General features: G+C 38.0%; 1 protein-coding gene across 1 annotated transcript in view; it reads left to right on the top strand.

Moving 5' to 3' along the window:
* The window catches only part of sntg2 (syntrophin, gamma 2), an 87,108-nt gene that overhangs the window by 26,076 nt on the left and 33,099 nt on the right, over window positions 1-27,933 (top strand). The window contains 6 exon segments of the mRNA XM_052146199.1: window positions 237-278; window positions 2,616-2,703; window positions 5,197-5,288; window positions 18,822-18,918; window positions 18,921-18,948; window positions 22,582-22,711. Coding sequence (XP_052002159.1) covers window positions 237-278; window positions 2,616-2,703; window positions 5,197-5,288; window positions 18,822-18,918; window positions 18,921-18,948; window positions 22,582-22,711 — 477 coding nt within the window.

The raw sequence follows: 27,933 nt of genomic DNA, 5'->3' as shown, positions 1-27,933 counted from the left end.
CGAAATCAGTGTGTTTTTGATTCCACCCAAAAAGAGGCATAACATGGTGTAATAAATGATCCGGGGGGTATTTTGAGCTGAAACTTCACAGACACATTCTGGGGACACCTGAGACTTATATTATATCTTGTAAAAAGGGGCATAATAGGTCTCCTTTAAATGAAAGCATGCAGTATGAGCAATTTGCTGTTCTTTTAGTAACATGAGGTTTAACGGGAAATATTTTCTTTATTCAGGTCAATGGAATAAACGTGGAGACGTGTACACACGAGGAAGTAGTGAGTATTCGATGTGCTGTTTTATTTTCCCTGCCGGCAGTGTTGAAATGACACTGATGCAGGATTAATCAAAGGTGCGACAGAATCTCATAATCCTTTTATATCAGTGACAAATGTTTCTTTTTGCCTGCTGAGTTTGGACTATAACTGATTGATTAGTGAGTACATTCATCAATGAGAGGACTCCTTTTCTCTCTCGGTCAGGTTTTCTTTCTCATAGCAGCTGTTCAGTGGATCTGGTAATCAGCTGACTTGATTAATTAATGCTATGTAAGAGACAAGGGCGAAGATTTGCTTTGAAAGTTGGTTGGGACATATTGCAAGGAGGATATTATTCAAAATGTTGATATTAAGAAGTAAATCTGGAAATACAGGCATAATAAAAGTATTTCCTCATACAACAAATCTCAATTACTATTTATCTTCCCCACCATATTAAAGGTTAAGCTGCTTATTTGTATAATTATCGAAGATTTAACAGGTTTGGAACTGGGCTGCGCGATATGAAGGGAATATGCGGAGTGTGACAAACTTATTTGATAATGCAACAGAAATATGCAATTTGATAAACATCAGAATAATGGATCAAAATACCATTAAATAGTTAGAAAACAATATATCCAACGGACATCAAGTGACATTTTGTAAAGATGCATTATACTGTGTAAAGAAGTCAATGGAAAGGAGGAGGCGAGAACCGGCTTGACAATATAAATAATAGTTTTAATAATAAAGTGAACGAAAAACACGCAAATATAAACACACAGAGCAGCTGCCTGTCATTCTCTCTCTCTCTCTTTCTCTCGAACCCTCGTCACCGACCACCATTATCCCTCCGTGGGGACTCTCCTCTGCCCCTGGCAGCGGCCCTACCGCTCCAGGCAGTCGGGGAGGAGGGGACGATGGTCCTCTCGACCCCTCGGTGTTTCCGGGGGGTCTGTGGCAGCGGCTCCTTCGCTCCAGGTGGTCGGGGAGTCCAGTCCCCACTCGCCTTGCGGACGGCGGCCGTTCACCACATCCAGGCGGTCAGGCTACTCGGTCCCCAGGCGGATGGCAGCGGCGCTCCCCTGGGTTGACGACAGTGTCGAGGACACCGCGACGGGCATCCCTCCTCCTTCCCGGGTTTTGGCACCAATGTAAAGCAGTTCAATGGAAAGGAGGAGGCGAGAACCGGCTTGACAGTATAAATAATAGTTTAATAATAAACTGAACGGAAAACACACAAACATAAACACGCAGAGCAGCTGCCTGTAATTCTCTCTCTCTCTCGAACTGTCGTCACCGGCCGCCTTTATCCCTCGCGCGCCCCCATCAGGCTGATTGGGGACCGGTCGTGGGTTGTTCCAGCCTGGCCCCGCCCTCCTCCACTCTACATACTGCATTGAATAAACCCCAATGTTCTTTTCCAATATGCAAAAATGAAACCTGTTTTGGCTAAATGTATGCTATACATTGTGTGCAGAAAATATCATATATTAGTTCAAAATGCAAACGACTCATTTTGATGAGCTGTATGTTGTGTCGTCATAGGATCAAACACATATTAGAAGCATACCTATTATTTTTTGCTCTCTGCATCTTTATAAACTTTATGGATTAATGCACTAAAATGATAGCGCAAGTTAATATTGAACTTATCATTGCAAAATTTGATTTATTGAGCAGCCCCACCTGACCACCACTAATATTTTTAATTTGGGATGGCAATCAGTACTCTGTGCATTTATACTATCATCTTAAAATACGGCACCTCCAATCCAACCCCTTACTTGACGTTTGATGAACGTTGCTGAGAAAAGTAAAAGGTGCCACGTGACAACGCATGTTATGTGCTGCTTTAGAAAAGCTTATAATTATACTAATTATACTAAAACTTTAATTTAATTCAAAAGACTTCATGTCTCACCTTGTACCGAAAGGACAAAATCTGTCCATTTTGAAAAACAAAATCGACACACCGAAGTAGGTTGTGAGGTCAAACCGTCAGTGTCTGCAATTTAGGAAAGAGATGAGATGTTTGTTGGATGCTGATATTTCTAAGCTTTTGGAAATCTGAAGATATGAGACACTGATAAGGTAATTGCTTGTCTAATTGGCAGTTAGTGAACCTGAACAAAGCATATGATAGTCTAACGCTCCAGCAGCGAGGTCCCGTGACTCTTCTGTAATAATTTAAGAAGAAACTCTTGAACTCCTGTATCCCCTGAGAGATGCTGATAACATAGACTTCATTTAATTCAAGTGTGAAACAGTCATTTAAATGTGTTTTTCTTCAAGCATATCTTCTGACGCCAATGTCAAAAGTCTCTTTGTCCTACTGTATGATTTGCTATGCAGGTTCATCTTTTGCGAACGGCTGGCGAGGAAGTTACCATCACTGTACGCTACCTCAAGGAAGCGCCAGCCTTTTTGAAACTCCCATTAGGTAGGTTTGCCCAATACTACTTCACTTTTGATATCTATTCCAAAACCTACTGAGCTGTCTTGTTGTATAGTGCCCACATATACAGCAGCCTTCTTAAATGAAACCTTAAAAGTAACTGATTTGGAACGCTCTTCATAAACATTAGCTTTACGCTTCCAAACATGGGAAATTTGACAATTGATTCCAGTAGAATTGGACGCAGTGGCAGTCCTGACTCATATTGTGCCCTCGGCCAGATCAGACAAGAGCCATCCCCCACCCCCCTTAAAAAAAGTCGTAACTAATAAAAAGCCGCTAACTATATTTAAGCTATTAAAGGAAGTCAATGTTTTTTCAAAAACAATCAAATCACTATCAAATTATATTGGGGTCTTAATGTAATCTATGAATCTTACAGAATTTATGTGGCACAAAAACAATCTCAATCTCAAAGGGCGACTTTAAAGAAATAGGATGGCAACTTAGTAATCAACAAATAAATCCATACTAAATAAAGCATATTATAGTGAAAACATTAATTTATTCTAAATAATAATAATAATAATAATAATAATAACCATAACTGGTTGCACTTTATTTTAAATTACGTGTACGTTCAGTATACTTACAGTGTACCCACCCAAGAAAGCACTGACTAATATTATAGGTTAAGTTTAGGGTTAGTACTTAGTAATTACTTTAGTTGTTGTATACTTTAGTATAGAGTACACACACTGGCAGCCAAAAGTTGGGAATAATGTACAGATTTTGCTGTTTTGGAAGGAAATTGGTACTTTAAGTGGCATTCAACTGATCACAAAGTATAGTCAGGACATTACTGATGTATAAAACAGCACCATCACTATTTGAAAAAAGTCATTTTTGATCAAATCTAGACAGCAGCATCACTCCAACACCTTATCCTTGAGTAATCATGATAAATTGATCATTTGGTACTAGACAATCACTTGCCATTATATTAAAAACATTTGAAAGATATTTGGTTCATTAAATGAAGCTGAACGTTATCTTTGTGTTTGTTTTTGAGTTGGCACAGTATGCAAAAGGCTGGCATGTCTTAAGGTCAATATTAGGTCAAAAATGGCCAAAAAAGAAACGGCTTTCTCTAGAAACTCATCAGTCAATCATTGTTTTGAGGAATGAAGGTGATACAATGCTTGAAATTGACAGAAAACTGCAGATTTCATACAAAGGTGTAACTACAGTCTTCAAAGACAAAGCACAACTGTCTCTAACAAGGACAGAAAGAGATGTGGAAGACCAGATGTACAACTAAACAAGAGGATAAGTACATCAGGAGTCTCTAGTTTGAGAAATAGACGCCTCACATGTCCTCCGCTGACAGCTTCATTGAATTCTACCCGCTCAACACCAGTTTCATGTACAACAGTAAAGAGAAGACTCAGGAGGACTTATGGGAAGAATTGCAAAGAAAAAGACACTTTTGAAACAGAAAAACAGAAAGAAAAGGTTCGAGTGGGCAAAGAAACACAGACATTGGACAACAGATAATTGGAAAAGAGTGTTACGGATCTTCACCCCATTGAGCTTTTGTGGGATCAGAGAGACTGTAAGGTGCATGAGAAGTGCCCGACAAGACAGTCACATCTATGAATATTAAACTATGAAGTAGTTTAATTCGTTTTTTTTTATTGTAATAGTAATTTTTCACATTATTAATGTCCTGACTATACATTGTGATCAGTTGAATGCCACTTTGGTGAATAAAAGTGGCAATTTCTTTCTATAAGAGCAAAATCTGTCCTTTAAATGTGGAGCATAATAAAGTGTAATAATAGTGCTACCAAAAACGTTTATAATAACTAAGTCGAAAACACAGTGATAAACAGCTGCAACTACCTAAATATTTAGCTTAAAAAAGAAGACGCATTGAATTCTACGTTTGGACTCAAGCGCATTTAGATGAACAAACCAATGATCTACCACTGTAGACGATTACCTGTATTGCCTATGCCTAGATACACCACTGTTTTGATGTTAGCATGTTGCTAAGCTAATTACGTGGTAAGCATAAAAATACGTAGCACACCGAATTATTGAGTAAAATAGTCAATTTATAATCAGACTGAACTCAGACCATACTTATTTCTGTTTTTGCAGTGTTGAAGGCAGTATAACTCTGCAGGAAGGCAGATCTCTAGAGACAGAATTAAACACCTCTGTACGAGAGTATCCTGTGCTGCATGGCATTAAAAGAAGACTTTCAGAGTAGCACATTTTCTATGCCCTTACATGACATGCACTTTCTGCATTCTGTTTTTCCTATATATAAATGTAACATTGCCTCTGTCCTTCATCTCACATATTTCCCACATTCTTACAGCTCACCTTCCTCATTATATCTCGTGACTTTGGTGTTCATGGCATCACGACAACCTAGAAAGTGGCTTGCCAAACTAATACACGTCGTGAAGTTGACAGAATGAGCACTGCTGTAAATAGAATATTTAATAAACTCTAATATTTTCTCAGGTTCGCCTGGACCATCCAGCAATCACAGCAGCAGGGCATCGTCGCCGCTTTTCGACAGCGGTTTGCATTTGAACGGGAACTCGAGCAACACTGTGAGTTTATTTTTGTGCTGATGTGAGCATCACTTTTGTTACTTAGGACACTTGAAAGTGAGCTGGGGATGAAAATGTATCACTTCCATCAGCATTATTTGCACCACAAAATGACAAAAATGACACATCTTCTGTTATGCATGTACATACACTTTTGTACATTGTTGGTAGACGGGCGGCTGTGGCTCAAGTGGTAGAGCAGGTCGGCCATTAATCGCAGGGTTGGCGGTTGACTCCACATGCCCACATGACTCCACATGCCAAAGTGTCCTTGGGCAAGACACTGAACCCCAAGTTGCTCCCAGTCATTGGGCAAGCAGCTCTGCCGTCATTGGTGTGTGAATGTGTGTGTGTGTGTGTGATCGAGACACAGTGTAAAGCTCTTTGCATAAGTGCATAAATACTGTATCAGAACACAGGTGACTTGATGACATGCTTTTAAAGTTATTTTTTACTTATGCAACACGATAAAGCAACAAGTGTTTCTCCTGAAAATGTAGAAGCCTCATTAACCATTCAAGTATGTTTTTACAGCCCATTGAAGAAGCTGTAGGGGTCAATGGAGTGGCCATTTTGCACACTTTACCTTCATGGAACATTTCTAAAGCAGCATGCTGCTAGTTAACACTGTAGTGCTCACACAACCTGACGGAGTGAAAATAGCTCACCATCAAATCGACGAACAGCCCTGTTATATTCCGCTAAGTCAACAGTCACTTTCTAATTCAAATCAGAGAGCAAAGGTCAGGTAGACGTCTGACGCGATCTGCTCACAGAGCAAATGAACACACCGAGCCATCACATTAATAGGATGACGCACTGTGACACTAAGACTCGAGGGAAGTTGCTGCCCTGCTGTGTGTCAGCAAGTTAAGCCAAAGTCTTTTGATTTGAGATATGCATTTAATGCACAGCTCTAAGCCACTGAAAATCCACTCGCATCTCAACATTCAGAGAGAGATCTGAAATTCAAGCTCAGAACCGCTGCAAATTGAGCAAACCATATCATGGCATAGCATCTGAAATGTTGCTTTGCATATTTTAAACATAACCTGCCATCAAAATGATTGGCTACCATTACCTCCCAGAACTGACATGCTTTCATTTCCAGACATGAGGCATCAGCTGCTGAATGCTGGTAAACATGAAGTTAATCAGAGCGTTTTGTCTTTGAGCTCGAAGCCCAAGTAATTCATTACATTTAACTAAAGAGTCACTGGCTTCGACTTTCATTTTCATTTCTGTTTTGAAATGTATACTAGCAAACATGAGCTCTAACCCCAGGTAATTCATTTAATAAAAGAGCCACAGTGGCTTCAACTTTTATTGTCATTTCTATTTTTTTGTGAACTTTAGCAAACATGAAGTTCATTCGAGCGTTTTGTCAAACGCGCTCCTGGAGTTCGGACAAATGTTCCGCAAAATTGGTGCAAATTCCCCACTCGTTATTTACACATGCAAATGAGCTTGTGATTCGCCGCAAACGTTTGCCAGAAGTTTGCAGCTCTTCACCGTCAGTGGTGAACCTCCGGCAAACCTTTGGCGACATTTGAAGAATTTACTGCAAAGCTCGTTTGCATGTGAAAATATTGAGTGGCAAATTTGCGGCAAGTTTGGCAGATTTCTCGATTTTTGTAAAACCCCAGTTAAATCATACCATTTAATAAAAGAGCCACAGTTGCTTCAACTTTCATTTTCATCTCTATTTTGCACAGATTTCCCTGAAATGATTATTTTTGTCTTAAACAGATGCGATGGAAATGCTGCTTTATTCGCGAATGGTTTTTGTGAAATTCCGATTTCACGCATATATTAAATTATGTCATGTGACTGGACGTTTTATCTTGCAATGGCAGAAATCGTAAAGGCGATTAACTGGGCAAAGAATGACGATTCTGAGAACGAGAAATTCGGGAATTTTGCAATTTCCCGAAATGTGTCTAGGATGGCAAAATCGTGGCCTCAATTGTACAGTGTGAAGTGAACCCAACTTTAGATTGTAGGATTTCTTTTTTCACTAGTTTCATCATCTGCCAGGATGACTTTTAAACGTAATGGAGCACCACAGTCATATTGTATGAGGTAACATTCACGTCCATAGCACAAAAACGGTGTGGGATAAGTAATACTCTGCAAACTCCACAGAAATTACATTTGATCACGGTGGTCACCAGGGTACAGTATGTTCATGTTCACATCAGCTTGTTCTTCCTATATGAGAGTTTACCAATATGAATTGCATTCTTTCCATGAAAAACAGGAAAAATGTTGAAATGTTATTCCAGGGAAAATGAAAGTGTGTACACAGATACTTCATTATTAAACATTGAATAGCTGCCACTGTGTCCAATTACCATAAACAAATGAGTTCTGTTCCTCATGCCCCCAACATCTCTCTCTCTCTCTCTCTCTCTCTCTCTCTCTCTCTGTGTGTGTGTTTTCCTGCCGTGGAAATCTGCAAAAGCACAGGCCACACTCTCCTAACTGCTGTGTCGACAATATCGGTGCTTTTCTTGTGTTTTTCAAATTAGTTTTTTATGTCTAATCCTCTTTTAGTCGCCTCACCTGCAGGTGATTAGAGTTCTCTGAGCTTGTCATCCTCTCCGGGTGGCTGTGACATTGAGTTGATTGACAGTGCTTGGCTTTCATGCCGTTGGTTGACAGGGCGGGGGGCGGATGCTGGTGGTTTAGCATTAATTAATTTACATGCACTCTAATAATTAGTGTAGCTGCATTTTGCCAATGAAATATTAGAAGGATTGTCAAAGGTACAGTAGCTGCATATTGATGATTTTATTGTCCGCCTGAAGGAAACCAATCGCTTAGAAAAGTAATTGCACGCCTCTCTAAAACAAACCGTACAATTTGAAGTGTCACTCATGTCCATAGCACAAACAGTGCTGGACCACCCTTGCGGAAATCGAGAGTTCATGGCAAATTTGATGCAAACTTGCTGTAAATTTGCCACTGATAATTTTCACATGCAAATGAGCTTTTTTGGCAAACTTGCGGCAAATTGTCGATTGTTGCCAAAGGTTTTCCGGAGGTTCGCCACCACTGGCGAAGAGCTGCAAACGTCTTGCAAACATTTGCGGCGAATCAAAAGCTCATTTCCATGTGAAAATAACGAGCGGCAAATTTGCTGAAAAATTTGAGTCAAATTTGCGGCTAGTGTAGATTTTTTGTATAGGCAGTTTCGAGCTGAAGTTTATAATTTAATTCCTTACATTTATATAGCGCTTTTCTAGCACTCAAAGCGCTATACATAGCATAGGGATGATGCGACGGCAGCCGTAGTGCGCCAGAACGCCCACCACACACCAGCTATTGGTGGGGAGGAGAGAGTAGAGTGATGTAGCCAATTCAGGGATGGAGATTAATACGAGGCCATGATAGATAGGGGCCAATGGGGGGAATTTGGCCAGGACACCGGGGTTACACCCCAAGTTTAGTACTTGGGTTTAGGAGTTTGTTCAAATTACTAACTGTGTAAACAGGGGTGTAGCACCACATTTTTGGCCCTGGTTACAGAGCTATTTTAGGACCCCTGATCAATTTGTTTTTGTGGTGGGGATAATATCTAGTATAAACATTTTAGATGGATATTTATCAGTGCTGATTCACAAAAAAAGTTTTTTTAATGGAAATATTATTTGAATCATGCAAAATATTATTTAAAAAAAGTAGTGATCGACCTATGTCACGATTGCCTTGTGTTCTGCCCTGTGTTTCACTAGTCTTTGTCAAAAAACTACACTTCCCATGATTCCCAGCCCTCATCACTGCCAGCCCTGTGTCATTGTTCTCACCTGATTGTCGTTTGTCATCATCATGTGTCTGTGTATTTAAACCCTGCTGTTTCTCCATTCCCCGGTCGGTCGTTGTTTGTAGATGTTGGATGTCGATGCGCACTCTGTTCTTGTACCCTTTGCATGTTTTCATGTTTTGGTTTCTTTTTTCCCATAGTGGACTTTTCCTTTTGTTCCTGTCTGTCTTGTTTTTCAACTCAGATAAATAAAACCTGCATTTAGATTCGCACTCCTCGTCTGCCTCCTCCTACTAACGTTACAACCTATATGGGTTTTTTTAATGGCCGATGCCGGGATCCAGAGAGCAGGGTGACCAATATATGCTAATACAATGCCGATATATAACACCATTTAATATAGCAAATAACACAAACATACAATTGCTAAAATGAAAAATAATAAACTTATTTAGTATTATATTTACTCAATTTGACACTAAACTTTGAGTTTTAAAAATATACAAAAACATAATAATATTGCATTTTAAATAGTAAATCGTGATCCTACACCCCCGGTCCCGTATTAGGCTAATCAAGCCTTAGAGAGGGATAAAGGTCGACTGCAGAGGATCGTGCGGGAGAGAGAGATCGTTAACGTAACGGATCACGAACCGGCCCCGCCCTCCACCCTGCCACATGTATATAATAGAAGTTTTGTTGATATCCCTTTTATCATTAGAAAAGAAAGGGACTGTAGAGGAGGGACTGTTAGAATACATGCTTTAGAGGTAAATAAATGAGCGTTAATCAGGATGCTGCTTCTGCTCAAGTTTTGTGAGGTTGGTTTATTACATCTGTTTAAATGAGATATGTGCATATTAGCAGACCATATATGATATTAGCTTAGCTTAGCTTTTTTATCATTAGACAAGACAGTTAAAAGTTTATGACACTGTGTTGCACTATTGTAGTAACACGATGGCACGTAACAACAAAACTAACCGTGACTGCTTGTGTACACGTCTCAGTCGCTTCACATGCAAGCAGGCGATTTTCGGCACCCTCAAGAAACAAATCGGCCAAAGGGGAAAATTTATTGGCCGATGCCAATAATGAAAAAAATCTGAATATCGGCCGACTTCTCAGCTCATGCTATTAATTATGAAGGGACCTTCTAACCTTCTAGGTACAATTTGATAATATTACTTCTGCAAATTATATTTGGTCAGTTTTTCATCATATTAGTTGCATTTTAGCTTTTGAAAAATTGTCAAATTAATGTTATTCCATCAATATATGTCTTGAAACTGCACTGCATATATATTTATTACATGTTTATTGTTTAAATGCATAAATTGTTCCATTTACAATCATTTACACTGATACTCATAACACATGCTAAATCATTAACATGTGAAATTTGAAATAGTACGGTTATAGCGCCACTTAGCAGTTTAGAGCAGCAAGTGCACATTTACCATGGTAAAATAGGCCATTCTGGACTGGTAACATCTGTCATTTGTTCATATTTATAATAATATTTAACTAAAATAAAATACTGTCTTCACTAGCATCTTAGTTTTTGCCATGGTATTGAAATCGGTATTGAGAATTTCCACTGGGATCGTGAACTGTAGCTTCCCTATCTGTATAGTTACGGCAAAGATACCGTAATGAAGAGCTGTCGTTTGGTGAGTTCCTTGTGAGAGAGACAATCCGTCAGTCTGAACCATCTAGACACACCGGTGATATATCATTCCTTGTCATCTCATCAAATCTAGCTTAATTATCCAGTCTTGGTGCACATAAACACAGCAAAGTGGAGAGTATCTCTTGAAAAGGGTTTGAGATGTAGCGGGTGATCCAACGTAAGTAAAATGATCCATTCAGATTCAATAAATCAGTTCTGAGCTAACAAAGCTAATGATGCTAAAAACTTACTAAAACATCAGTGAACTGAAAAACCTCTTATATCTTTCATGTTAACACTAGATTTGTGACATCTCTAACATCTAAACTTTTCATTCGACTATCATGTTTATTCTTACATGTTCCATGGTAATACCATGGTATTTTGGATGTATATGGGTACTTAGAATACAATAGTAGGCTACTACCATGTTTTTTTATTAACATGTACCATGGTAGTACTACTGTAAGCTTATAAGAACTTTGGAGTACCATGTAGAGACCATGGAATATATCATGGATACATACCATACATACCATGTTTTTATGAAGTACCTTGGATTACAGTCCAAATACCATCGTGCATATCAAACATGTTTTTTTTTATTGTTTTTTAAGGATCCCCATTAGCAGGGCTGGGGGGGTTGTTCGCTGTCCTTTTCTGCATATCGAGGCAGCGTTTTGTGATCCGTTCTGCATAACGCGAAGGCTCGTTTTAGCTTGTCACGGCCCATTCTGCACGTTTCGTGGCCGACCCACCGGCCCGCTACGTTCTCCCGATGGCCATTCCGCCACTGATCGGCCCCAAAGTGCGTCGGCCCACCAGGAAAAAGCCTGGTATGCCACATTACCAGTCCAGCCCTGCCTATTAGTGGATGCCATGGCAGTCAGCTAATCTTCCTGGGGTCCAAACATGACATACTTCACATAACATTACATACACTTAATTGCATATACATTAAATTACATTACCATACTGTTCATCAATATATATATATATATTTATAGAAAATGCATATATACAATTTATAGCATGCATATACAGTACATTTCAAAGCCTATCACCGCTCATCAACCAATGTATTTATAAATAATATAAATTCACATGAAACAGAACACAAAATTGAGAGAGTCCAATTACAGTATACCTCCTACTGTTCGGTCTGACATCTGCATACCAATAAACATCTCTGCATGTTATTTTTGAAGGATGATTTATTTTTTATTAAACTGATATTAAGAGGAAAATAATTGCAGTTTGTTATGGCTCTATAAATGACATTTTTTTAAGATGGGTACCACAATGTGACCATTACCATCAAATCTGGCATTGTGGTTATGTGTGTCCTTGCAGTAAACCCTGTAGATGTTCGAATACAAATCTTTGGCATCTGTGACTGAATGATGCCGCTGAAAAATGTAGCCATACTAAAGGTAATCCTTTGCTCAATAGTGAGCCATGAAAGTCTGGAGTGCAATTTTTCGGTGCTAGTTCTAATAGAGCAGCCCAGAACAAGTCTGGCATCCCTGTTTTGTGCAACTTGTAATTTTGCGAGATATGATTTGGATGCAGACGACCATAATATTGTACAATAGTCCAGGTTGCACAAAGTTAATGACTTAGAAACTATACTCGGCATGTGTGACTGTACATAAGGAGAATACTTTCTTGTTATTGCAATACCTATGTCCATTTTTCTAACAACTGAATTAATGTGCTCCGTCCATAACAGTCCAAAAAAAGTATCATGGTATTATCACCAGACACAGTCACTATACCGTAGAACCACCACTATGGTATTACTGTGCTGATCAACACTAATTGATAAATACCCTGTAGATTATTTATAGTTTTATTGTCAACAATAACTCAACAAATGTTGAGCATAATGCAGATACGGTGCAGCATCTCTGCTGGCTTGTTTTGGAGAATATATATATTTATATATATTTGTAATATGAAGAGATTTTCTTGGCATTTGTGAGCTTACTGACTTCATCAAATAGTTATTCATGCATGAGAATCACTCTTGTCATGCATAATATTATGTTAATACTGAAATGACTTATGGGATTTTGCTTTCAAAGTGAGTAATGCACATAAGACTATAAACGTGATGAAAGATGTGCATTTTGAAGACTATAAGCTTTGGACTAAACTGAATCTTTTTGGTTGTTTGCGTAGATTAAGTTTGCTAGGTTTGAAATAATACAACAATAGAAATTCAGTACTTTTAGAGCCACTGTTTACAGTGGGCCAAACAGAGGCTTTTTAAAATAGAACTTTCTAGAAATATTCAACTGCTTTAGACTTTCATCATCTTTCTGCCATGGAGTTTGATACGCACAAACAATGCCATGTATTTATGTAAGGCAGCTGTAATCCTCCTCCATTTGTTAAATACTGCAGGATAATGCTGGAGTTATTATCTGTCAAAGAGAAGACCTCTCGGAGCAGCCTCTCAAATCTGAGCTCTGCAGATTCTTTTGAATCAAGGAACTTCGTTGATATGGGGCCGCTTGCACAGCGATCAAAGTGGATAGATGTTTTTGTGTTGCCCTTTCTCTCTCCCTCTCCCTCTCTGTGTTTTTTAGGTGCTTAATTGGCATAACAAATATTTTCACATTTCAAAATGGCAAAGTTCTTACAGCTGAGTAGCATACAAGTAAAACCGCACAAAACTTCGGAGCCCATAGAGGACAGGCAGGGAAATTGTTTTCTGAAATAAGTTTGCATTCCCTCGCAATAACTTTTGTATTCTCTCGCAATATGTTCTGCATTCTCTCGCAATAAGTTTTTGCATTCTCTCGCAATAACTTTTGCATTCTCTCGCAATAAGTTTTTGCATTCTCTTGCAATAACTTTTGCATTCTCTCGCAATAACTTTTGCATTCTCTCGCAATAAGTTTTTGCATTCTCTCGCAATAACTTTTGCATTCTCTTGCAATAACTTTTGCATTCTCTCGCAATAACTTTTGCATTCTCTTGCAATAACTTTTGCATTCTCTTGCAATAACTTTTGCATTCTCTTGCAATAACTTTTGCATTCTCTCACAATAAGTTTTAAGTTCCCTCGCAATAAGTTTTAAGTTCCCTCGCAATACGTTTTTGCATTCTCTCGCAATACGTTTTTGCATTCTCTCGCAATATGTTTTAAGTTCCCTCGCAATACGTTTTTGCATTCTCTCGCAATAACTTTTGCATTCTCTCGCAATAACTTTTGCATTCTCTCGCAATATATTTTGCATTCTCTCGCAATAACTTTTGCATTCTCTCGCAATAACTTTTGCATTCTCTCGCAATAACTTTTGCATTCTCTCGCAATATGTTTTGCATTCTCTCGCAATAACTTTTGCATTCTCTCGCAATAACTTTTGCATTCTCTCGCAATAACTTTTGCATTCTCTCGCAATAACTTTTGCATTCTCTCGCAATAAGTTTTAAGTTCCCTCGCAATAAGTTTTTGCATTCTATCGCAATATGTTTTGCATTCTCTCGCAATAAGTTTTGCATTCTCTCGCAATAAGTTTTAAGTTCCCTCGCAATAACTTTTGCATTCTCTTGCAATAACTTTTGCATTCTCTTGCAATAACTTTTGCATTCTCTCGCAATATGTTTTGCATTCTCTCGCAATATGTTTTGCATTCTCTCGCAATACGTTTTTGCATTCTCTCGCAATATGTTTTAAGTTCCCTCGCAATACGTTTTTGCATTCTCTCGCAATAACTTTTGCATTCTCTCGCAATAACTTTTGCATTCTCTCGCAATATATTTTGCATTCTCTCGCAATAACTTTTGCATTCTCTCGCAATAACTTTTGCATTCTCTCGCAATATGTTTTGCATTCTCTCGCAATAACTTTTGCATTCTCTCGCAATAACTTTTGCATTCTCTCGCAATAACTTTTGCATTCTCTCGCAATAAGTTTTAAGTTCCCTCGCAATAAGTTTTTGCATTCTATCGCAATATGTTTTGCATTCTCTCGCAATAAGTTTTGCATTCTCTCATAATAAGTTTTAAGTTCCCTCGTAATAACTTTTGCATTCTCTTGCAATAACTTTTGCATTCTCTTGCAATAACTTTTGCATTCTCTCGCAATATGTTTTGCATTCTCTCGCAATATGTTTTGCATTCTCTCGCAATATGTTTTGCATTCTCTCGCAATACGTTTTTGCATTCTCTCGCAATAAGTTTCGCATTCTCTCACAATAAGTTTTTGCATTCTTGTAAATTTAGAAAATGCAGAATTAGGGAAAATAAAGCAGAATTATATATATATATATTTCATCTGGTCCTTTTTTTTTTCCTTGTAAGTTTAATCTTTAACATTTTCTTTGAAAAAATAAGAGATGTTGATGTATTGAATATCTAATTTTGCTCATTGAAACTTTTCATCAAAGATTTATCTAAATTTGATCTAAATAAAATTTCTATGAGAGACAAATGTGTATTCCTGAAGGGTGCACCTACTGGCCTGAATCCTGAAAGATGAATTCTTCATTGATCGGCATTCAAATCTTAGGATGTTTTTGTCATACTGCAGACATTTGTACATTTAAATAATGTGCTTGTATCTTTTTACAAGGATTAGTGCCTGAGCTACAAATCCACCCCTGCAATCTCTGGAAAATTATTACATAAAGGGCAAATTCCAATCGAAAGTGATCATCCCAATGCCCTACTCACTACAAAAGACAGAGTTCTTGATGTGAGCACTCTGAAGGGAGCATGACATCACAGTTTAAATGTAACCTTCACTAAAAGTCTTTTGAAAGGGCCCTTTGTGAAATAATTAACCTTCTTACATTTGTTTGGAACAACCTTTCCAGTGGCATCCCCTTCCTAAAGTGCCCTTCAAGGGCGCATAATTGCCATTTTAAAAACAACCAAAATGCCCCATTCAGTAACCTCAAACTACTGTTATTGTTCCTTCCCGACCAGCGGCGTGACAATGTCACTTGTACACTTCAGCAGCATAGCAAGGACATTTTCACTGATGAAGTTTAATATGCACTGAATTGGCCAACTATAATTTAAAGTCAATAATATAACATCACTCTCTATTTTGTTTTTTTTTGCCTTTTCTGAACTGTCATGTGACTGTGGTGACATGCTGACTGTTTCCAGAGCACGCACACAGACTGTAGCTGGATTTTTGGACTCTCCTTCTGGAATCGGATTAAATTTAATGAAATATTTAGGCCCACTGTTGAAACTGAATTAAACAGTCATTTTAATTGGCAATATTGAGAACAAGTCTGCTCATAAAGCTTAATAGGATTGAATGTGCTAAAGTTGGGGATATCTTTAAATAAACTGTGGATTTTCCTCTCTCACTATTATTCCTCTTGTGTTGTGTCTGTTGTGTCTGTAAATTAATTACGATTTAATGTAAGTCCAATTTATTACATTTATATATGATTTCATGCCTGGTTCGTGTTAAAAACATGATGAAACTGCCTGTACCTTGGATTTAGGATGGACCCCACCGAACCTCACCGAAATGACCTGCGGGTTGAACTGTGATGCACCTCATTGATCTCTGCCTGCATCACCTTTGTCTGTTGATGGACTTCACTCTTGAAATAGAATACATAGACTATCATTTAATTGCCAACAAAAGTGTTCATCATCCAACTAACAAAGGACAATTGCATCTATGTGAACTCCTGCAGTTCATCCAGGATCAATTTACAATTCATACAAAATCGATGTTTAAACACTGACCCTTAACACTTACTTAGTTTAATCATTTTAAAGCATGACTTTAACTATACATAAGGAATAATGTCATTATATTCATGATGTTAGTCAGAGGGGAACTGGCCCCCACAGTGAGTCTGGTTTCTCCCAAAGTTATTTTTCTCCATTAATCCACATCTTATGGAGTTTTGTGTTCATCGCCACAGTCATCTTCAGCTGCTCACTGGGGTTATTAATACAATTATTATTTAATTATTGCATTTTTAAACACAGTTTACAGTCATATTTAATCAAACTACACAGTGAAGTCTTTATTGATTTTACAGTTTCATTTTCTGTTAATGCCTGATTTTCTGTAAAGCTGCTTTGAAATGATGTGTGCTGTGAAAAGCGTTATAAAAATAAAAATTACTTGTTACTATATTGGCAGAATGATTAGAATTTATATTATCATAGTTTTTTTTTTTTGATTATGGTAATCTGTATGATCTGTATGATTACCATACGATGGTTTTACTTCAATTACCATTTTTGAACTTTAGTTACTGTAGTGAAGCCATGGCAAATTGTGTGGTTACTATAGTTTTACTACAAATAGCAATTTTTAACTATGGTAACACTTGTAAAAGGGTAGTTAAATGTATTTCGAAGGAATTAAAAACGTATTGTGAGGGAACGCAAAATTATTTTGGTAAATATATTCTCTCCCAGTCCTCGTAGGGGCTCCCTACAAAACAACATCGCTAAAGCTGCGTACACACTGCCAGAAACATTGCGCGTGACAGCGACTCCATCCCATTCATTTTCAATGAGAGCACAGCGACTTCCGGCGACACGAGCTGTTGCGACCATTGGTGACTAGATGTGGGCGTGTCCAGCGACGCGACAAAGTTGAGACAAGTTTACCTTTATTCAAATGAAGAGCGACTTACGGAAGCGACAGCCAATAGGAGAGAAGCTCACGTGATCCTCTCTCTCTCTCTCTCTCTCTCTCTCTCTCTCTCTCTCTCTCTCTCTCTTAGCTCCTGCAGTAACGGAAAGATGAATGAAAGGCTAATTCTTGCTGTTATCAATTTTCCAGTGCTCTATGATATGGATATGGTATATCCAGCCGCAGCTCTTGCACCAGCCGGTGGTACTCGCTGTGCTGACTCCGAGATTTAATGGTTTTTAATGGACCCAGACAGACCGGCGTTTGCGTTTTCGCCGCAGATAAACAGCCGCTATGGCAAAGAGCACGCCTTGTTTCTCATTCATCTTTGATGTAAAGCATTTTATGTACTGATTCCATTTATATTTAGTCTTTTCCCTCCAAAATGTTTGTTTTTAGCGCCAAGAAAAGCGATTTGCTATCAAGAGCAATGGAATGACATCCGTGAATGTCATTTATAAACGTTACTAGGCAACCAGTAGTGGGAATGCCCACTAGCGACTTCACCGCCACCCACTGGCGACCTGCAGCGACAAAGTCACTGGCAGTGTGTACGCAGCTTAAGGGGGCCTGGGTATCTCAGCGAGTAAAGACGCTGACTATCACACCTGGCGTCGCAAGATTGAATCCAGGGCGTGCTGAGTGACTCCAGCCAGGTCTCCTAAGCAACCAAATTGGCCCAGTTGCTATGGAGGGTAGAGTCACATGGTGTAACCTCCTTCTGGTTGTCGTTCTCTTGGGGCGTGTGGTGAGTTGTGCGTGGATACTGCGGAGAATATCGTGAAGCCTTCACAAGCGCTATGTCACCGCGGTAACCACTTAATAAGCCACGTGATAAAATGTGCGGATTGACGGTCTCAGACACGGAGGCAACTGAGATTCGTCCTCCGCCACCCGGATTGAGGCACTACGCCACTGCGAGGACCTGACGAGGATCGCATTTGTGATTATGCATTCGAATTGGGGAGAAAATTGGAAAACAAAACAAAAAACAACATGGCTAAATGAAGAATAAAACAAGACAAAATATACAGTGTATAATTGACCAATAAAAGTAAAAGAGATCATGTGAAATATTAAAAATGAAGTTACACATGAAGGAAAAAGTTAATACTTGGAATACTGAAGTGCCACAAGCTTCCAGCCAGACTGTGACACACTCCACTGGCCTTCGCTTGCATCGTCTTGGTCGTAGGATGGACTGCACACACAATAAATGAATGCTAACTACAGCCTTCAGCATGTTTTCATTTAAACTGCTCAATGAGGACTTTAAGACATTACAGTGTCATTTTCTTTAAAGCTGCTTTGAAACGATGTGTGCTGTGAAAAGCACTATACAAATAAAAATGACTTGAATCGACTAATAAAAAGATAAGAAAGAGTAAGAATATTGCGGAGACACAGACTGAAGTCAGATTACCCACTTTTCCCTCATACTCTCTCATTTATTCCATCTAGGCCCCGTCTTCGCCCTCCTCACCTTCGGATAATGAACCAAAGTACGAAAAGCGCTGGCTCGATGCCATCACCCTGGCTCTGTTCATGTCCAGAATCTCTGACGCAAAGCTGGAACAGACAAATTAAGGTACGATAATCCGCTGTGATGCTGCACAAGCTGTAAGGTATGACACGCACCAGCTCGGACTGTTGGTTTTGCCTGCTTTTTTCATTTAGGTGAGAGGGTGTTAAATCCAATATCTATGCAGCAGCATGCCGTGTCATGAAAGGTCACCGATGCAGCTACCAACGAGAGGCTCAGAGGTCGACGAGAAGTGCCTCTATCTTTAGTCAACCGCTATGGAAAAGAGGATACTGTCATATGCGTAGTGTCTTCACACTTTTTGGTCATCCAAAGAACATCTATGAAATATCAAAATGAAATATCAATGGTTGTGATTGCAGCAGGTGGAAACTATTGCATGATTATTTTATTCCTTAGTAAGGAAGAGCATATTATCTGAATATAATGACTTTATATTTCTATATTCTTTAGCATTTTTTAACAGTCTACTTGATTTTTTTGGTATTACTCTCCACTTAATACTACCCTTGTGTCATATAGATTACAAAAAAATTAATTAATCATATTTTACATCTTTGTAGCCATGACAACGTAACCCTGTAATCTCTAAAACGACTGTAATAACGATGATTTAAACAACATTACAGCTCCAATAATACAGTATGTATGAATTAATATAAATGCTTTTATAAAATTAAAAGCTTCACATTTCTAACTTTAAAGCCTCCAAAACTTGACCCATTCACTTCCATTTTAAGTGCATCACCGTAACCTCTATTGTTGCATTTTTGTTGTAATCAGTGTTAACCCACAAATGCTGTCGATTGAGTTTAACTTTAATAAACACGGAATATTTCTTTAATATAAATGAAGTAAATGCAATTTTATACTTTGCACATTAAGGGTAAAGTATACTTTGGTTTTTGGTTGGTATTAATTAAAATCACAAAGCAGTCATAATGCGCTTACGTCGAACATGTCCATTCGGGCTTGGAGTCAAAAGAGTACTCCGGGCACGAAATGTAACGTCACATGGAAAAACGAAGAATACACTAACCTTAAGTGCAAATTATGTTATGCTGATATTCAACTTTATTCTATATATGAAATGTCTTTCTTGAATTTGTTGCTGATTTTTATGGTTTATCAATTGAATTGTCTATTGAACTCTTTGGGGTTCCGCAAGGCTATATACTGGGGCCCACTTTTATTTTAATAGTCATGTTTTTTTGTTGTTTTAACGCCCCTTTTACATTTTAACTGTGATTTTAAATCTTAGTACAATTCCTTGAGAGCAGAACACCTTTGTGAGACGAGCTCCCGTGAGACGCTGAACTCTGATTGCCCTTGGCACACTCAACCCTTCTTTGTAATTCATTCTCCCTTTCCTTATCCTATTTGGTACCACTATGAGTGATATTCTTTCCCCTCCATTCTAACCCCCTCTTTATGTATGCCAATACCCAATGAAAACAGAGTTTTGCAGACTGATAGATTTCTGATTGTGTTCTGTCACTCAAACGGCCCATTTCTTGGTTTCTGAGCAGTTGGCTACAGTCTGCTGGTAGTTCAAGCAGAACATTACATTCTCCAGGCAATTTCTGTGTGAAAAAGGACCAGGGACTGAATGCCTGCATCTCGCACATGGTTGGCATTAATTGAAATCATGGCATTTATTGAATCGGTTTATTCAATAAATGCCACGTCTCAGCTGCTAAAAATGTATTCAATAGAAAAGTGCTTTGATGCGTCTTTTTATCTGTAATATCACCTTAAATTAATATATAAATATTCATGCATTGGCGTGTTTCCTAAAAACAGCAAGTTAAAGCAGGACAATGGTCTAAAATTTTTAATTTTTGTATTTAGGGACTATATTTTTACCAGTATTACAGCATTATTTTCAAACCACATAGTCTATTTATGTCAAATAGCTTAGAGTCATACTACATAATATATTGAGTAAGATATAATGAAATATTAAGGATAGAAAGCACTTAAAAAAAATTTTGCCACCACATTTTAAATATTGGTGCATATTTTGTCAATTTTCATAGTGTTTTTGTTGCATAAAATCCTGAAACATATTGTAGGGTCAATTGTGACAATTGTCACAAATGTGAACAATACTTTGCTACTTGCTATTGCTAGTCAGAAGTAGGTGGTCTTTGTGATGGGGAGGGGCATTCTCAATCCTGAGAGCATTTTATTGGGCAACATGTGTAAGTGCAAGATGATGGCATCAATATTTTAATCAATTTTCCTGTATATTTAAAATGCATACCTGCAAAAAGATTTTTGGAGCATTTGTAAATTATACAAATGACCTCAAACTACAGACACAATAAAGAGTCCACAATGATAAATGTCTCAACCGTCTCACTGAATATGTTTTGACGCTAACAGTCACAGCTGTGTCGTTTCCTGTTGAACGCCACTGACAGCTATCACTAAATAGTCAGTCATCTGTAGCACGCTCCAAACACAAACTGAAATTAAATTTCAAAGCCTTCCCATTACGTACATTTGATGATATAGTGAGCATGACGACCCTCTTTAAACTAATGTGTTTTGTCCCTCAATATTTGGATTGATGCCCATCACATTTGAAATGAATGGAAATGGCAAAGTATCTTGATTTAAAGTGACAGTGACGTTTGAGTTCAGTGTTGATTTTGCTGTGAGATCTGAACACAGTTTGGATTTATAGTATGATTGTTTTTTTATTTATTGTTTTTTTATGTATTTCTTGTAGTCCTGAAGAATTCATATGGATCAAGTTGTGGCAAAATAAATTATTCTATGTGCCACAGATCCTGGCCAGACTTATTAATATAGTGTGTGTTTGCAATATACACTGAATCTCAGATGTCTTATTCATTTCTTTATTAATAATAGAATAAATCTCAATGGACTTGAAGAATTCACTTGGGGGTTTGTTCATTCTTGTATATTGCATTTGAACTGCATGTAACTGTAATTTATATTGCTACATGTTCAGAATGAATACCAGCATACTGTGCATTATACACTGTATATTGCACAATTAGATACAATAGTATGTTAAACAATATGCAGCATGCAACATTAAAAGTGTAAATGTGACACTACTATTTCAAACACTATGCTACATTGTTTTCAAATGTCCTCACTATGAAGACATTGTTTAATTATTTGAGTGACATCATGATATCATCTCTGTCATAAAAACAGTTATTTTGCATTTTGAATAATGAGTAAAGAAATTTAGCGGTACAATTTGTTAATAATTTATTAACATTAATAAATGCATTAGGTATCATGAACTATCAATAATTATTTTACAGCATTTATTAATCTTGATAATGCAAATTTTTGTCAATTAAATTGTTCACTGTTAGTTCATAATGCATAACTAATGGTAATATAAGCAACTTTAAAATGAACGTTATGACAAGATGAAGAAGTGCTGTGAATGTATTGTTCATTGTTAATTCATGTTAACTAATGTAGTTAAATAATGTTAACAAATACAACCTTTTTGTAAAGTTAGATTTTTTTTTTCACATTGTAAGTGGACGGGGAAGTTTAGCGCATTGCATAAGTATAAATGCTGCATATTTTATGCAATTCTGAACAAACCCAAAATGACTTTAATGACTTTATTGTACTGAATGTAATATCTGTTACTCTTCTGTATTTTCTCTCCTCAAGCAGATCAAACAGTTTTGAAGTCATTGCCTTAGATGGAGTTTGCACGCACGTTCTGCAGTTTTGCACGGCAGCAGAAAGCACAGACTGGCTTCAAGCTATATCAACCAATATCAACGACTTGACCCTGGAGAGCGTAAGTAACATGCGATTAATGTGCGTTAAAATACAGAAGATCTAAACTTCAACAAACAACAACAAAAAGAACCTGATTTACAGTCTGTAAATATCTCTATATATTTATTGCAATGAAACGTCTTGTCGTATTTCACCCCAAAATGAAAATAAATAATTATAAATGATGGTGAAACTTTAGGTTGTATTTGTTAACATTATTAAATGCATTAGGTGAACTAACAATGAATAACGTGCTTTTTTCTTTGTTTTTTGTTTTTAAAGCATTTATTACTTTTTGTTAATGTTAGTTTGTTAAAATACTATTGTTCATTGTTAGTTCATAATGCATTAATGAATGTCAATGTACTTTGAATTTGAATAATTTTTTAGTACATTGCATGAAGAATTATTAGGCAGATAGTGTTTCTCATTATTCATTTTACTGTTAAACTAATATAATGCTTTATTATGTATCAAAATTTAAAATTTAACAAAAAAAAAAGCAAAGTTCTGTTTCTTAGGTGAGTTACTGCCGTTTTATCAAATAATACTGTGCAACTGGGTAACACTTTATTTATATTTTATTTTATTTTGGCCATTTAAGATATTCATGTGTTGTTATATATATATATATATATATACAGGTCCTTCTCAAAAAATTTGCATATTGTGATAAAGGTCATTATTTTCCATAATGTAATGATAAAAATTAAACTTTCATATATTTTAGATTCATTGCACACCAACTGAAATATTTCAGGTCTTTTATTGTTTTAATACTGATGATTTTGGCATACAGCTCAAAAAATTAGCATATCATGAAAAGGGTCTCTAAACGAGCTATTAACCTAATCATCTGAATCAACTAATTAACTCTAAACACCTGCAAAAGATTCCTGAGGCTTTTAAAAACTCCCAGCCTGTTTCATTACTCAAAACCGCAATCATGGGTAAGACTGCCGACCTGACTGCTGTCCAGAAGGCCATCATTGACACCCTCAAGCAAGAGGGTAAGACACAGAAAGACATTTCTGAACAAATAGGCTGTTCCCAGAGTGCTGTATCAAGGCACCTCAGTGGGAAGTCTGTGGGAAGGCAAAAGTGTGGCAAAAACGCTGCACAACGAGAAGAGGTGACCGGACCCTGAGGAAGATTGTGGAGAAGGACCGATTCCAGACCTTGGGGACCTGCGGAAGCAGTGGACTGAGTCTGGAGTAGAAACATCCAGAGCCACCGTGCACAGGCACCAGAAACAGCGGCAGAAGCGCCTGACCTGGGCTACAGAGAAGCAGCACTGGACTGTTGCTCAGTGGTCCAAAGTACTTTTTTCGGATGAAAGCAAATTTTGCATGTCATTCGGAAATCAAGGTGCCAGAGTCTGGAGGAAGACTGGGGAGAAGGAAATGCCAAAATGCCTGAAGTCCAGTGTCAAGTACCCACAGTCAGTGATGGTCTGGGGTGCCATGTCAGCTGCTGGTGTTGGTCCACTGTGTTTTATCAAGGGCAGGGTCAATGCAGCTAGCTATCAGGAGATTTTGGAGCACTTCATGCTTCCATCTGCTGAAAAGCTTTATGGAGATGAAGATTTCATTTTTCAGCACGACCTGGCACCTGCTCACAGTGCCAAAACCACTGGTAAATGGTTTACTGACCATGGTATTACTGTGCTCAATTGGCCTGCCAACTCTCCTGACCTGAACCCCATAGAGAATCTGTGGGATATTGTGAAGAGCAAGTTGAGAGACGCAAGACCCAACACTCTGGATGAGCTTAAGGCCGCTATCGAAGCATCCTGGGCCTCCATAACACCTCAGCAGTGCCACAGGCTGATTGCCTCCATGCCACGCCGCATTGAAGCAGTCATTTCTGCAAAAGGATTCCCGACCAAGTATTGAGTGCATAACTGAACATAATTATTTGAAGGTTGACTTTTTTTTGGTATTAAAAACACTTCTTTTATTGGTCGGATGAAATATGCTAATTTTTTGAGATAGGAATTTTGGGTTTTCATGAGCTGTATGCCTGCGATGGACTGGCGACCTGTCCAGGGTGTCCCCCGCCTTTCGCCCAATGTTAGCTGGGATAGGCTCCAGCCCCCTGCGACCCTGTACACAGGATAAGCGGTTGACGATGGATGGATGGATGGATGGATGAGCTGTATGCCAAAATCATCAGTATTAAAACAATAAAAGACCTGAAATATTTCAGTTGGTGTGCAATGAATCTAAAATATATGAAAGTTTAATTTTTATCATTACATTATGGAAAATAATGACCTTTATCACAATATGCTAATTTTGAGAAGGACCTGTATGTATATATATATATATATATATAACATTTTATTATTATCCTAAGAAACTCTACAGACATTTGAGATAAATTTTCATGAAAAGAAAGTCGCAAAACTAAAATACATTTTGAGCTACTCTGTTTATTAATTGCTGTAAACACGAGCCATTCACGTGTTATAGGCTTTATATTGATAATTAAATAGTCTTCAGCAAACGTAAAAATATTTAAAAGGACAACTTTCTTAACCTTTTAAGAAAAACGTGCACAGTAGATAATATTGCAAAGAGTAAAAACATTAAACTCATCAAATATCCATGTGTCATATGTTGGATATCTCTTAAAGAGTAAAATACAACCGGCCTATTTGTTTCATTCGCAGACAAAAATGTAGCGAGTAATAGCTAAATATATGTCTTTGAAATGTATGTTTCTTGTGAATAGGTGTTGCTTTTATGCCACGTTTTCACTTGTAACTTCACAAACAATAAACAGAAAATAAAATGTCACACACCATTGATTATCTTTCCAATGACCCACCACACAAGATAATCAGATGTAAAGATCATTAGATAATCCACATGAAGCACAATGTTACATATGGCCACCAGGAGATGGCACAAAATACATGTTTACAGACTCAATGATGACTCAAATGACACAGAATGAAACTCATTCTGTGAAATCTCATGACTAAAATCATGTCTGCATGCTATGCAAACCTTAAGTCATTGTTGTGTTTGCATGTGTAATTAGTTCTTATGTACAATTATTATGTTGTCTGTGTTTAGAGATGTTTTTGGACACTAGGATAAATATTTTTTGTAATGCAATAACTTTTGAATGCTTTGTTGTGTCAACACAAAATGTTTCTCATTACAGTTGACTTGATTGGGCTCAAGTTTCTTTGTTGTGATTTTTCAGCAGTTTCGTAGGATGAGAGTCTCAGAATATCATTAAAAAAATTTAAAGATTTCTTCACGATGATACCAAACACAAACAACCTTCTTGTTTGTTTTGTCGAGTTATAAGCCTTTAATTTTGGGTATGCCACTGAGACAGAAAATCTTAAAAAAACACTCTCGGTGCTTAAAGGGTTAACAAAAATATCCTAAATATAACAGTCTACTTGGCTCTTTCCAGATTACTGCATCCTTAGACCCGATTCTCCAGTTTGCTGTGCTGGAAAGTGAGCACTTGCCAAGAATATTGCCTAATGATCTCATTTCCTGTGCATGTCTTAATTAGTGCGCTGATGATCCAATGGGCATATTCTGTAGCAGACCCACTCTAAATGACTGCTATGCAGCTGCCTGTTTTACGTGCAATTACTGTATTTACGTCATCTAATGATGGATATGGAGACTGATTGCTAAATGTCCAATTAACAGCTGATTGTGTGTGTGAGTGAGCAACGGAACTGTTATTGTGGTGACCTATAACCTATAAATAGAGCATGTGACACATGCTTGAGCAGAGAGGATGATGGGAGATGAGTGTTGTTTGACACATTCTGACCGCGAGTGTATTATAGGATTAGTGTGACTCTGACTGTGATTCGGCGGCACGTCAATATACTGTCACTCACTGTTGATAAGCGTGACTTAAGATGCAGCATTGAAAGCAACTTGTGCACTTGAACGTTTGAATTAAAAATGCATTTTTATACTTGAAGCCTGTAAATATCATGCACTATAAAAGCATATACAGTATCTTATTTGCACAATTACAGGTCCTTCTCAAAAAATTAGCATATTGTGATAAAGTTCATTATTTTCCATAATGTAATGATAAAAATTAAACTTTCATATATTTTAGATTCATTGCACACCAATTGAAATATTTCAGGTCTTTTATTGTTTTAATACTGATGATTTTGGCATACAGCTCATGAAAACCCAAAATTCCTATCTCAAAAAATTAGCATATTTCATCCGACCAATAAAAGAAGTGTTTTTAATACCAAAAAAAAGTCAACCTTCAAATAATTATGTTCAGTTATGCACTCAATACTTGGTCGGGAATCCTTTTGCAGAAATGACTGCTTCAATGCGGCGTGGCATGGAGGCAAATCAGCCTGTGGCACTGCTGAGGTGTTATGGAGGCCCAGGATGCTTCGATAGCGGCCTTAAGCTCATCCAGAGTGTTGGGTCTTGCGTCTCTCAACTTGCTCTTCACAATATCCCACAGATTCTCTATGGGGTTCAGGTCAGGAGAGTTGGCAGGCCAATTGAGCACAGTAATACCATGGTCAGTAAACCATTTACCAGTGGTTTTGGCACTGTGAGCAGGTGCCAGGTCGTGCTGAAAAATGAAATCTTCATCTCCATAAAGCTTTTCAGCAGATGGAAGCATGAAGTGCTCCAAAATCTCCTGATAGCTAGCTGCATTGACCCTGCCCTTGATAAAACACAGTGGACCAACACCAGCAGCTGACATGGCACCCCAGACCATCATTCCTTCTCCCCAGTCTTCCTCCAGACTCTGGCACCTTGATTTCCGAATGACATGCAAAATTTGCTTTCATCCGAAAAAAGTACTTTGGACCACTGAGCAACAGTCCAGTGCTGCTTCTCTGTAGCCCAGGTCAGGCACTTCTGCCGCTGTTTCTGGTTCAAAAGTGGCTTGACCTGGGGAATGCGGCACCTGTAGCCCATTTCCTGCACACGCCTGTGCATGGTGGCTCTGGATGTTTCTACTCCAGACTCAGTTCACTGCTTCGGCAGGTCCCCCAAGGTCTGGAATCGGTCCTTCTCCACAATCTTCCTCAGGGTCCGGTCACCTCTTCTCGTTGTGCAGCGTTTTTTGCCACACTTTTTCCTTCCCACAGACTTCCCACTGAGGTGCCTTGATAAAGCACTCTGGGAACAGCCTATTTGTTCAGAAATGTCTTTCTGTGTCTTACCCTCTTGCTTGAGGGTGTCAATGATGGCCTTCTGGACAGCAGTC

Source organism: Xyrauchen texanus, chromosome 16 (assembly GCF_025860055.1).
Source record: "Xyrauchen texanus isolate HMW12.3.18 chromosome 16, RBS_HiC_50CHRs, whole genome shotgun sequence".
Taxonomy (NCBI): Eukaryota; Metazoa; Chordata; class Actinopteri; order Cypriniformes; family Catostomidae; genus Xyrauchen; species Xyrauchen texanus.
This window is presented reverse-complemented; position numbering and strand designations above follow the sequence as displayed.